This window comes from Bombina bombina, chromosome 2 (genome assembly GCF_027579735.1).
Source record: "Bombina bombina isolate aBomBom1 chromosome 2, aBomBom1.pri, whole genome shotgun sequence".
NCBI lineage: Eukaryota > Metazoa > Chordata > Amphibia > Anura > Bombinatoridae > Bombina > Bombina bombina.
The window spans coordinates 1,416,595,336-1,416,608,998 of NC_069500.1; the positions used below are offsets into that span (position 1 = coordinate 1,416,595,336).

The following is a 13,663-nucleotide window of genomic DNA, read 5'->3' on the forward strand; positions in this document are numbered from 1 at the left end:
GGCTCGATATATACCATCTGTAATCTCTATGCTCCAAACATTATTGATTATCACTTTTGGGACACGCTCCAAGCACAACTTCTACAGGTCAGCGAGGGTCAATTAATTATAGCAGGGGACTTCAATATGGCCCCATGTTTCTCTTCGGATAGATTCAGATATAAAGGAAAACTTAGAAAAACAAAAAAAGACAACCTTGAAACGAAATTATTCAAAAATGTATACCTCACGCTAGCAGTAAGAGATATCTGGAGGACACAGAATCCTCACACTAAGGCATTTACCTGCCATTCGAGAGCCACTAAGAGCCTTTCTAGAATAGACCTCATATTAATAAATGATCAGTGTGTCCAAGCAGGTTCAAAAGCCACCATTGCAGAAATTTGCATTTCGGACCACGCTCCAATAGCGTTGGATATTCCAACCCAAAGGAAACATTCAGTAGGCTCACACTTTTTCTACCCCAAACATTTAAGCAACAATATAAAATTTAGAGACTGGTTAAAATCCAGATTAGAGGAATTCTTCAGATTAAACGAAGGTTCAGTATCTAACCCTGCGATCCTATGGGAGACAGCGAAAGCGGTCTTAAGGGGAGAAATTATAGCGTACACAGCTAAATCAATTCGAGAATCTAAACAAAAAGAAAGTCAACTCTTAGCTTCAGTCACTAACGCATACAATAGCTATTTGAGCGTCTCCAGCAAAGGTAACTGGAACAAATATATCAGAGTAAAAAAGGAACGCGACACCTATCGTACTACGCAAACAGTACAATCTGAATTAAAATGTCAATCCAAGCTGTATAAATATTGGAATAAATCTGGTAAAATGCTCTCAAGTCTAGTAAAATATTCCAGACAATCAAACTTGATTGAAAGCCTACAGGTGGGAAATAATCAGATAACCTCAACAGAGGAAATCTTAGATTCATTCTTTCAATATTATAAAGATATTTATGCCCCATCGGTATCAGATAAAGTTGCGCAAGAAGGCTTCTGGGTTGATTTACCCATCAAAAAAGGTAAGGCGGACTTTATAAGTAATTTAAATGCACCAATCTCTGAATCAGAAGTATTGCAGTCAATATCTGAGTTAAAACTGGAAAAATCACCAGGACCAGATGCAATTCCTAACGAGTTCTACAAAAGCTTAAGTGAGGAGATAGCATCTCATCTCACAACCCTGTTTAATTTCTTCTTTCAAGAGAATGCCCAAATTCCACCTAATTTTTTAGAATCACATACTATCTTCATCTTAAAACCTGTGAAGAATCCGCAAAAAAGAGAATCCTACAGACCAATTGCATTACTTAATTCTGATTATAAAATATTTACATCCATTTTAGCCAGGAGGTTGCAAAAAGGTCTACCCGAGATCATTCATAATGACCAAGCCGGGTTCTTGAATAATCGCAGTTCAGCGGCTAAGATTAGACAACTCCTCACGATTTTCGAGCATTTTAAATCCTCCGAGGATAATTTTCATACCACATATCCAGACGCAGCAGTAATCGCAATAGATGCCGAAAAAGCCTTCGACAGTGTTGATCATCTCCATTTATTCGATACACTAACTAAATTTGGCTTGTCAAATAACTTTTTCAACTTAGTCAAAAATATCTGCACACAAGCATCTACGAATCTGATCATACAAGGTCAAGTCTCGGGTAAGATTAAGTTAGGAAAAGGTACAAGACAAGGTTGCCCCTTATCCCCTTTATTGTTTGACTTAGCAATAGAGCCCCTTGCTATAAAAATAAGGCAAAAAATTGAGGGGATTTTAATTGGCAAGAAAAAGGCTTTAGTAGCTTTATACGCGGATGACCTGCTGGTGTATATAGCGAATACCATCAAAAATATTCCCAAGCTGTTAAATATAATTGAGACCTTTGGCTTATTCTCTGGTTATAAAATAAACAGCACCAAATCAGAAATGATGTGGCTAAGGATAAAAAATAACTCTCTTACCGATAACCCATTTAAAATAGTTTCTAAATCATTCAGATACCTCGGAGTTAACATTTCAGCAAATCCTTTGGATTGGTATACATTAAACTTTACTCCCATCATACAGCAAATAATACAACAAATGAGGAGTTGGCAAAATCTCCCTCTTTCAATAGCAGGTCGAACAGCCCTGTTCAAAATGGTTTTACTGCCCAAAATAGGATATCTATTTCAAAATCTACCCTTTATCTTAAAAACATATGATGTCAAAAGGTTGAATACAGCTCTTCGCCACTTCATATGGCAAGCTAAGAAACCTAGAATCTCCCTGAAGAGACTATCGCTCCCGAAATCAAAAGGTGGAATGGCCCTGCCTGATCTTTATTTATACAATTTTAGCTTTTCTGGGTCGAATAGCGACAGATTGGATAGCTGGATCAAACCATTTTTTTGACTATGAACTAGACCAGAGCCTGATTAACCCGCTATCACCAGTCTCACTTTTACATATCCCTCTTCATCAAGTACCCAAGCGGATAAAAGGTTTAAAGACTATATACACGATTTTAGTAGCCTGGGGAAAAATTGGTGCTCATATACAGGTAAATACTCAAGCACCAACATATCAAACCTTTCTAGGCAACCCAGAATTCCAGGAGGGAACACAAGACCAGATATTACAACGATGGCATAATCAAGGACTTACAAAAATTTTGCAGTTTCTTAAATATGACTCAGGAAACATTAAATCCTTCGAAGAACTAAAATTAGAATTTGACTTTAAAAATCAGGAATTCTTTATGTATCTACAAACCAGGCATTATGTCTGGCAACTAATTAACAAACATAGATGGAAATGGAAGTGGGACATGTTGGATAATTGGGTATCTTTAAATAAGGCTGGATTGTTCTCAATAACCCCATGGTATAATCTTCTCGTCTCTCATAAAGGAGATGAAAACTTAACAAGATTAGCGCAGAAATGGGGAAATCAGGTTAATATAAACAATGGTTCACAAATAGCCAGGTCAATTCAAATAGCAATGGAAACAACCCTCGCTGAGACCTGGAGAGAGTCACACTTAAAACTTATCTATCAAATATATTATACCCCAGAGAGAGGTTACAGATGGTATAACTTGAACTTTAACAAGTGCCCTAAGTGCAGCCTTCAAGCTGCGGATTTGGGTCACATGGTTTGGGACTGCCCAAGAATTTCACAATTTTGGCACAAAATAGAATATTGGTTAAATAAAATAGTGAAAGTTACCCCCTTTAAAATAACAATGTTCCATAGCATCTTCCTGGTCGATAAGATAAATTATCTCTTAGACTTCAAATTAGTGAACTTAACCATCCTAGCGGCCAGAAATCTATTATTTAAAAACTGGAAAAAAACGATAATACCCTCAATTCCCGAAGTTAAAAATTATCTTAGGAAGCAATATTTAATCGAACAGAAAGCTACAGCACTACATTCAGAAAGGGAAATTAGAAGTCTTTTTGACAAATGGGCAAAGTTCATTAAGATTTTTTCACCCTCCAAAGTGGAGCATTTAATATTCCCTTTTAGAAATACCGATTTAGTGATGTTGGGCAGCTGGTGAGGAAGGCAGAGAGAGGAATCAATCATTTAGGTCTCCCCCCCCCCCTTTTTTTTTTTTTCTTCCCTCCCTCTTTTTCCCTGGTTCTTTCACAAGACAGGAAAGCATTTTTATTTTGTATTTTATCTTTCTTCCTTTTTCTTCTTTTTTTTTTTCTTTTTCTTTTCTTTTTTTCCTTTCTCCATTAATGCAATGGCAATTGCCCAATTCTAACTGTGTAACTATTGAAATAACATAGCAGACGGGGAAGAAGGAATAGAAAAATAATGTATAATGATTTACGTGTTTGAGACTTCCCTTGCATCTCTGCTGTATAAATTGTAAAAATCAATAAAAATTATGTTAAAAAAAAAAAAAAAAAATGTACTCTCTATCTGAAACTTTAATTTTGACTAGACTGTCCCTTTAAGGAAGACTGTGGCCAAACTCGAAGGTCAGATTTTCTTGCTTGGTGGAGGATACGAACACAGTTTCACTTCCCATTCTACATGATACAATCGTACTAAGTGAGATCTCACACCTGTTTGGATATAAGGCTGTTTTAGAAGAAGCAGGGCAAGGTTGAGATACAATGGGAGTGGATTTTGTGGTAGGAAATCTGCTGTGTCTGTTTCATGTATTGTAAAGATCTAGTCATGAAAAAAGAAAAAGTTGTATGTAGTAAGGGGATATGGTAACATTTAGATTGCACCTATATTGAGCATGAACAGTGTTAAACACAAATATCAGCATAAATTCAGTAGCTTGTAGATATCCTCTAGTCTCATTTTTCAAAATGTTCAATCAAATTGTTTGCAAATGTAAGATGCTTAAAGGGACATGAAACCCAATTTTTTTCTTTCATGATTTAGAAAGAGCATACAATTATAAACAACTTTTTAATTTACTTCTATTATCTATCTTGCTTCATTCTCTTGATATTCTTTGCTGAAAAGCATATCTAGATATGCTTAGTAGCTGCTGATTGGTAGCTGGACATAGATGCCTCCTGTGATTGGTTCACGGTGTGCATTGCTATTTCTTCATTAAAGTATATCTAAAGAATAAAGCAAATTAGGTAATATAAGTCAATTGGAATGGTGTTTAAAGTTATATTCTCTACCTTAATCATGAAAGAAAATGTTTGGGTATAGTGTGCCTTTAAGTATAACAGATAATATTCATCTGTTTATAGGAATGAAAGTTTGTTTACAGGTTCAGAAATGTCATACTGCTTAACTGATTAGTTCAAGGGAGGAGTGGGACAAATCCTATGCTAAACCCAGGGAAACCAAGACATGTTAGCAAATGTTAGAGACCGATAAACCAGGAATGTTGGTTTTTTTTTTCTTATAAAGAGTACATAGAAAATCTATTCTAGCATTTTAAGCATTAGTTAAATGGAGAGTCAACACCAGAATTTTTGTTGGTTTAAAAGATAGATAATCCCTTAATTACCCATTACCCAATTTTGCACAACCAACACAGTTGTATCTAAACCTATGGAGACTGCCCCCTTATTTCAGTTCTTTTGACAGACTTGCATTTTAGCCAATCAGTGCTCACTCCTCGGTAAATTCACGTGCATGAGCTCAATGTTATCTATAGGAAACACATGAACTAACGCCCACTAGTGGTGAAAAACTGTCAAAATGCATTTAGATTAGAGGCGGTCTTCAAGGTCTAAGAAATTAGCATATGAACTTCCTATGTTTAGCTTTCAACTAAGAATGCCAAGAGAACAAAGCAAAATTGGTGATAAAAGTAAATTGGAAAGTTGTTTAAAATTGCATGCCCTTTTTGAATCATGAAAGTTTTTTTGGGACTTGACTGTCCCTTTAAGTAGGCAAAAGGGATGGAATTATAGTTCAAACCATTGACATTAAAATCATTCTGACTGCATGCTATTGGTTAGTGTGGGTCATGCACTTTCCTGTTTATAGTCTGTGCTGTACATGAGTCTGTTTATCCTTTTTCCAAATTTTGCTTGTTCTGTATTTTTTATATGGGTTGGCCTAGGTTGTAAATTGTAATGTTGCTGTTTGCTTGTGGTTTTTTGGTCATTGGACAACGATGTTGTTTTCCCATGATGAGTCTGGGCCATTATGTGGTGCTGTTGCTCTCTGTTGGTGAGTAAGGGCCATTGTGTGATGCTGTTGCTCTCTGGTGAGTATGGGTCATTGTGTGATGCGGTTGCTCTCTGTTGTTGAGTATGGGCCATTGTGTGATGCTGTTGATTTTTGTTGGTGAGTATGGGCCATCGTGTGATGCTGTTGCTCTTGGTTGGTGAGTAAGGGCCATTGTGTGATGATGTTGCTCTCTGTTGGCGAGTATGAACCATTGTGTGATGCTGCTGCTCTTTGTTGGTGCGTAAGGGCCATTGTGTAATTCTGTTGCTCTCTGTTAGCGAGTATGGGCCATTGTGTGATGCTGTGGCTTTCTGTTGGTAAGTAAGGGCCATTGTGTAATTCTGTTGCTCTCTGTTGGTGAGTATGGGCCATTGTGTGATGCTGTTGCTCTCTGTTGGTGCGTAAGGGCCATTGTGTAATTATGTTGCTCTCTGTTGGCGAGTATGGACCATTGTGTGATACTGTTGCTCTCTGTTGGTGCATAAGGGCCATTGTGTAATTCTGTTGCTCTCCGTTAGTGAGTATGGGCCATTGTGTGATGCTGTTGCTCTCTGTTGGTGAGTAAGGGCCATTGTGTAATTCTGTTGCTCTCTGTTGGTGAGTAAGGGCCATTCTGTAATTCTGTTGCTCTCTGTTGGTGAGTAAGGGCCATTGTCTCATGCTGTTGCTCTCTGTTGGCGAGTAAGGGCCATTTTGTGGTTCTGTTGGGTCATTGTGTGATGATGCTGGTCTCTGTTGGTGAGTATGAGCCATTGTATGCTGCTGTTGCTCTTTTTGTCGTCAAGTATGGACCATTGTGTGATGTTGTTGCACTATATTTTGCCAAGTTTGGGCCATTGTTTGATGCTGTTGCTCTCTGTTGGGGAGTAAGGGCCATTGTATGGTTCTGTTGCTCTCTGTTGATGAGTATGGCCATTGTGTGGGGATATTGCTTTCTGTTGGAGTTTATGAGCCTTTTTGTGCTGCTGTTGCTTTCTGTTGGCGAGTAAAGGCCATTGTGTGATGCTGTTGCTCTTTTTTTTTTTTTGTAATAAGTATGGGCCATTGTGTGATGCTGTTGCTCTCTGTTGGTGAATAAGGGACCTTGTGTGGTTCTGTTGCTTTCTGTTGGTGAGTATGGGCTATTGTGTGAAGCTGTTGCCAAGTAAGGGCTATTGTATTAAGCTGTTTCTCTCTGTTGGCCAGTATGGGCCATTATGTGGTGCTGTTGCTCTCTGTTGGTGAGTCTGGGCATTTGTATGATGCTGTTGTTTTCTGTTGGCGAGTATAGTGAGTCTTTGACACAGAGTGATGCCATGTCGTTGGGTTGGGCAGTTTATGTCTGTTGGTTGTTCTGTTGGGCTGCTGCTGTCTTCTGGTTCATGCTGCTGCTGTCTGTTGCTAAGTCTGTAGTGCTGCTGCTTTTCATTGGTTATTCTATTGCTTTATTTTAATGGATCTGAGTTATTGGCTGATGCTTCTTTTTGATAGGTCTCTTTTTGAATCATGCTTTTGCTGTTTAATGAGTTTTGTGACATTCTATATTAAAGCAGGGCCTGTCTGAGGTTTTGCCTTTACAAGTGAGCTATATATGTTGGCCAATATGTGGTGTTACAAACTCCTATTTTAAGATAAAGTTGAAGATCGTGCACAGATATTAACTTTCTTTTGTGACTGCATTTTGCACTTAGTAGGCGGCCCAGTACGTTTAGTAAATATCGTCTTTTCCCTTCTCCCAGGGCGCTGAATAAGTGCAGCGTTGAGGTATATAAAAAGGTTGGGATGTTATACCAAGAGATGAGTGTGCACGAGCGTTCTCTGGACTTCCTCATAGAACTTCTGCACAAAGACCAGCTGGATGAGACTGTAAATGTGGAACCCCTGACCAAAGCCATCAAATATTACCAGGTACAGGAGACTGAACCAGGTAGCACTTTCACCGTTCAGCGTTTCATTGGTTACCACATTACCATAGTATAGAAGAATGACGAGTAGCAGAGTGTAGAATTGTTCTAAATTGCTAATCTAAAGGTATAAGGCAGACTTTAGTATAGGCAGTGGGTGGACTAGAGTCGGATGAAAAATACTTTATACCTGGTGCATGATTAATTTAATGTAATACATAATGATTTAGAATTATGGTGGTTAAAGCTGTGTGTAGATTGTAGGTAGTTTATACATCTGCTTGCTACCTAAGTTTCACTATTAATTATAGTAGATACTTTGGTGGGTCCAAGTGTACACATTGACAATATATGCCCAACATGAATTTATCTTTTAATAAGAGAAAGTGCTGCCTACCTGTTTATCATCTGAGATTTAAAGTTTCATCTCACATAGTTAGATACCAAAACATTCCCACAATGCCAAGTGCAACAGTCTTAATGCTATTTCTGTTTTATTTAGCACTTGTACAGTATACACCTGGCTGACCAGACCGAAGATTGTACCATGCAGCTGTTTGACCACATCAAAGTAAGTGACCAGTGTATGGAATTGTTTTGGACACACCTTCTGTTGTGTTGTCTTCATGTATTTTTTCCTTTTTCTTTCCTTTTTCTTTCCTTACGTACATTTCCGACATTGGATGTTTCATGTGATTTAATACTGGTTGTTTAGTTTGTCAGTTCTGATTAATAATCCTTTGTCTTTCTTACAGTTTACACAGAGTGCACTGGACTGCATGGGTGTAGAAGTGAGCAGACTGCGCGCCTTCTTGCATGTGAGTTGTTATACAACATATAACAAAAGTGTATGTAGTGTATGAGAGAAGCATATATTCTAGCACATTTCTTGTTGTTTTTACCCATGGGAGGCTGTGGGCAGTGTGGCTTCAGTGCATGGCGTATGGGTTTCATGTGTGCAATACATAAGCAGGATATGCATCAGTGATTAAAAGGGTGGTGGTACAAATGCTATTACTGTTTGGTAATGCACACTCACATTATTTACCATTCTTTTATTTAAAATTATTTTACCAGATGTTTTGTTTAATTGATTATACAGCTGCACACATGAGTACTTTCCAACTCCATATCCAGCATATCATGTTATATATATACAAAAAAGGCCAATGGTTGTATTCAAATTTAGCAAACCATAGAGTGCAGGTCTTTTTTTTTTGGGGGGGGGGCTCTGAGAGATAGTTGGCCTTGCTTTGTCTCTACCAATTGCTTATTGGAATTCTATGCAGTCAGATACTTTGTGCTTAGCATACTATATAGAAAATGACCACATGTTTAATAATTCTTTCTCCGCCAGCCTGGGCAGGAGTCCTCGGATCTGGCTATTCTTCTGAAGGATCTAGAGACCTCATGCAGTGACATCCGGCAGTTCTGTAAGAAGATCAGACGGCGAATGCCTGGCACAGAAGCAGCTGGGATACCAGCGGCTCTCAGCTTTGATCAGCAGGTAAGAGGACAGTGTACTTCAGAGCTTCCAGCTGCAACAACATGGCAGGTGTAAGTCTGAAGGAAGCCAAGTATGTGCATCTGTGAAAAGCATTTCCATCCACTTTTGTGTTATGATACGTCCAAAGAGCTGGACACAGTGTAAACACACAAACGTGTTTTTTCAAAGAGCAGTTTTTATTATTGGCAATTCTGCAATTTAGGAATAATAGAAACCTGTAATTGAATAGTTACTGAATGCTGTATTCGTAATGATTCAGCTGATGTCACATAAGTCCAGACAAGGCATTAGTGAAGTGTGCTGTGCAGTGGAAAAAGTATGTTTTAATCTAAAGTGTTTATTTTCAGGTCTCGGAAACTCTATTGGAGTGTCGTAAACATCTCAAGTGGGTTGTGGCTGTGTTTCAAGAAGTTGCGGCCGCTGGGGCACAGATGATTGCACTTCTTGGAGAGAATGAAGGTCTGCAGGCATTAAAACTAGAAGATGTGGCATTCAAAGCCACTGAGCAGGTGAGTTCTTCATATTAGTAGCAGAGGAAAGGTGGCGCTTACCAATCGTGGGGTTCCATGCTTGCAAGCTGCGTTTTCTTCAGTGTTGGCACTCAGCTGTGTAGTTCCGGCTGCTACTCCTGGAGCCCAGTAAGACACGCCTCTGTTACAGGCACACACTGCAGTCAATTGAATCCAAAATACTTTCTGGTCTTCACAGGAACCAAGCAGCAATGTAATATCCAAAATTCCAAAAAAAGTCACAGATCACCAGCAGCAATATGTATTAAAAGTAGTTGCTTTAATGGGGACGCGCGTTAAAAACAAAAAAGAGCCTTAACTCCATGCACATAAGGTCAGGGTCACAGCGAAAAGATCGCAGTCTTTTTCTGTTCGATCCAAATAAAATGCCCATAATGGTGCAAGAGTAGTTTAGATGCTAGAAACGTACAGTTTTGTACTAATTTTATCACTTGGATTCCAAGTTGCTATTTAAAAAAAACAATATAATAATTCCATTCTGCTTACTGGTCGGCTTACATACTAGAAACTAATTTGTCAAATATGTTTTATTTTAGTGCACGTTCTGACCAGGATTGTGATTTGTCCTTCTGCATTTCAGATTTATAGCTCACAGGGCATCAATCCTTACGAGTGTCTGCGGCAATCCTGCAATATTCTCATTGCAACAATGAACAAGATGGCGACCGCTATGCAGGAAGGAGAGTATGATTCTGAAAAGCCTCAGAGTAAGGTAGGATATCCTTATTGAGTTAACATTCATGAAAAAGCACTGGACTAGGGTTTATAAATGATCTATCTTGTTTGGTAAAATACTTAGATAAGTGTCTTCTTTCCCCAGACACCACCACCTGTGGAGCAACGAGCAGCCGCTGTTCGGGCTGAGATTACTGATGCAGAGGGAGTTGGTCTGAAGCTGGAAGATAGGGAGACCGTCATCAAGGAGCTTAAGAAGTCCCTGAAAATCAAGGTGATGTCACGTTAGACAATTTCCCTTCACATTATTTATTTTATCTAATTATCTGAAATAGAGCAGCCTTAGGTCTTTACAGATATTTCCATACTTGTTAAAATCCAGTTTTGATGCTGAATCTCTTCCCAGTCATTTAACTTGTTAGTGCTCAGGGTAATGGAACAGAGCAGCTCGATACATCCTTAGAACTCCTTAGACAAGCTGACCGTGGGTAGCTATGCGTGTTTGTAACACAGCAGATGGGAAGCTGGTCAAAAGATTGCATTGAGAACTGACAGAACATATATCTAGTGAGGAAAAGGCTGGGTGCTTGGCTTACCCTTTAACCCTCATCAAGAATTTTCATTTTACACACTGCGTGTTTGTTATTAGTTAAAACAAGCAAACAAAAACAAAATTAATCTTTTAATGTGAAAATAAATTACCTGTCTGCGCAGTTTCCGCACCTGATATGCAATATTGAGCCTTTTGCTATAAATAATGCTGCATCTTTGGGCAAGGGCTAGTTGTTGCACTATACAACAGTTCTGGTTTTTATATTTGTATGATGTCCTTAGGGTGAAGAGTTGAGTGAGGCCAATGTGCGACTGAGCCTCCTGGAGAAGAAGCTAGACAGCGCCTCAAAGGAAGCAGATGATCGGGTCGAGAAGATCCAGACTAAACTTGAGGAGACCCAGGCTCTGCTGAAGAAGAAAGAGAAGTAAGAGCTAGATTGGGTTTATATGGGGATATCTGACCTGGTAATTACTTTTAGGGCTATTTGTCAGGTGTCATGGGTTTGCGTCTAGTAAGTGCTTCCATTAAAACTAATCCAGTTAAATATTCTTCTTAGTTTGATCGAATTCCGGTCTAATTTATTTTAATTATGTAATCTACATAGCGAACTGCAGTGTTTAACATCACGATCCACTTGTGTCCCTAGGGAATTTGAGGAGACCATGGATGCCCTTCAAGCAGATATTGACCAGCTGGAGTCTGAGAAAGCCGAGCTCCGACAAAGGCTTAACAACCAGTCTAAGCGCACCATTGAAGGTTTGCGTGGTTCTCCAGCATCAGGAGTTGCATCCATTGTCTCTGGCATTGCAGGAGGTGAGTGGGACAGTCTAGGGCACTGCACAATATGACTCTGTAAAGCAGGAAAAATGACAGATCAGACATGCAGATGGACAAAACACAGGATTAAAGAAGGAGCTTTTATTTGCAGAATTTCCGTTGCTTTGTTGAGTGAGCAGCACCCACTGTCTAATGACACAGTGAGTCCACGGGATCATCTTAATTACTGTTGGGAATATCACTCCTGGCCAGCAGGAGGATGCAAAGAGCACCACAGCAGTGCTGTTAAGTATCACTTCCGTTCCCAGAAACCCCAGTCATTCTCTTTGCCTCTAGTGCAAGGAGGAGGTGAAGTAATTAGGTGTCCTGATTAAGATTCTTCTATCAAGATTTTTTTTTTTATTTTGAAGCCAAGGCAGGATCGCTCTGATCTTCCATCACAATTGGGTGTAACTGTACTCCACGTTAGTCTCTTCTGCAGGGCTGAGGTAGCTTTAAAGCCGTTAGGAACTTGTGAATTGTGCTTTGCTGCATTTTCCTAACATGTTGCTGCCCTGGTATAGAAAGCCTGAGTAGTTTTACTTTGTCTTTCTTTTTGCACAGGTCTCTGTGAGGATCGGCATCCTCTTATACTTTGTGAGTCGTCTGACTGCCGGACAGCTAGAATGCAGGTAAGTGCCTTTGTTCTTCTGGGGCTAGAAGGCTGGCACTGAAGGGGTTAAGGACCCTCTGCCTTTAGTGGGACAAATCCTTATGGATGTTTAGGGCAGTGTGCAGGCACTTTGTAATGAGACTTGGAGACTTAGGGGTTAATCTCCTTTTTTTTTTTTTTTTTTTTAGCAAGGAAGGGGTTAACCACCTTGGGGCTCAGATCTAATGTTTGTATTTATCTGTTTTGGGCAGCCTTTGTTTTCAGTTACTGAGCTAGGTCAGAGCATTAAGCGCGTATGGCGCCATTTCTAAGGGGCTGATCAACTGTAAGAGTGTATTAGAGGGCACACATTGTATGAGTGCAATACACAAGTCTTGCTCTTCCGGAGCGGAGCGATGCTCTATGTAATACTCTTTGTGCCAATATTTTGCATAATTTTGTATTGTAACTCAGTGTTTTGTGCGGCAGGATGAAGCTTGATGTTTGCGCACTTCATCTCCATGCCGTCTTCTTGTTCCCGCCTCCTCCTCAGGTACGGAGACGCACCATCTTGTAATGTGTTTTTTCAGTATCAATGGCCCCGCCTCGTTCTCACTCACATTTCTGTTGTGAATGTCTCTGAGAATTTAGGAGAGAGACGTGTTAAGGGACATGATAGTACTGGGTAACAGAGTCATCACAAATCAGGCTCTACCTTGGTATTTATACGAACGGTGTATAGAAGAAGTTTGTAACTGTGGGTTATTAAACTTTATGTTTAGGAGTCCTGATATCATTTTATCTAGGCTTGTGGAATATGCATGTTTTTATTTTATTGTAAATAAAATGTCGACCTGCTTATTCTTGGAGTGACTGTTACATAGGTTCCACATGCATTTATGTTGTTTATGTTAGATTTCCTTCTAATAATAATCCAATGAATCATTTATTTTAATAAAGAATGAAACAGAGGTCTGTTTCTAAATATATTATATATTTTTAGGCAAGTGTCTATAATCTTTAAGTGACAGTGTCATTTTAAAATATTTAATTACAAGAATTTATTTTTAGCCTCATGTCTCCCTGGATGATGCTCTTTAGGCCATGCCACAGCTTTCTCCTCAAACGTCCCAACCCTTTTGTTGGCGTCTCATGCTGTGCCCTGCGGTTCCTCTCAATCTCCTGGAGGAGTTTTTTGCTTGCAGAATTATCTGCCCAGGTGACTTGTGGTATCTGTGGCATTATCTGTTTTTCCTATCTTAAGGGGAAATTGCAAGAGGAAATTTACTGCCCCGCTTGCTGTTACACATACTGCTTTCCTTATAGGTTGATGGTCGGTAGCATCTGAGGGTTAAACCTCAGATTCGGTCACTATAATTCCTTCATCTTGTGCTGAAGTAGTTTTCTTCAGATTTAAGCCTGTTCTCCTTTTGGTATTAATTAGGA

General features: G+C 39.3%; 1 protein-coding gene across 4 annotated transcripts in view; it reads left to right on the forward strand.

Moving 5' to 3' along the window:
• DCTN1 (dynactin subunit 1) overlaps positions 1-13,663 on the forward strand; it is a 284,349-nt gene that overhangs the window by 200,878 nt on the left and 69,808 nt on the right. For all 4 annotated transcript variants that reach the window (XM_053704365.1, XM_053704367.1, XM_053704366.1 and 1 more), the window contains 9 exons: positions 7,380-7,548; positions 8,047-8,115; positions 8,300-8,362; positions 8,902-9,051; positions 9,399-9,560; positions 10,162-10,293; positions 10,402-10,530; positions 11,091-11,233; positions 11,456-11,622. In XM_053704365.1, the coding sequence (XP_053560340.1) occupies positions 7,380-7,548; positions 8,047-8,115; positions 8,300-8,362; positions 8,902-9,051; positions 9,399-9,560; positions 10,162-10,293; positions 10,402-10,530; positions 11,091-11,233; positions 11,456-11,622 (1,184 nt within the window). The remainder of the gene's footprint in view (positions 1-7,379; positions 7,549-8,046; positions 8,116-8,299; positions 8,363-8,901; positions 9,052-9,398; positions 9,561-10,161; positions 10,294-10,401; positions 10,531-11,090; positions 11,234-11,455; positions 11,623-13,663) is intronic.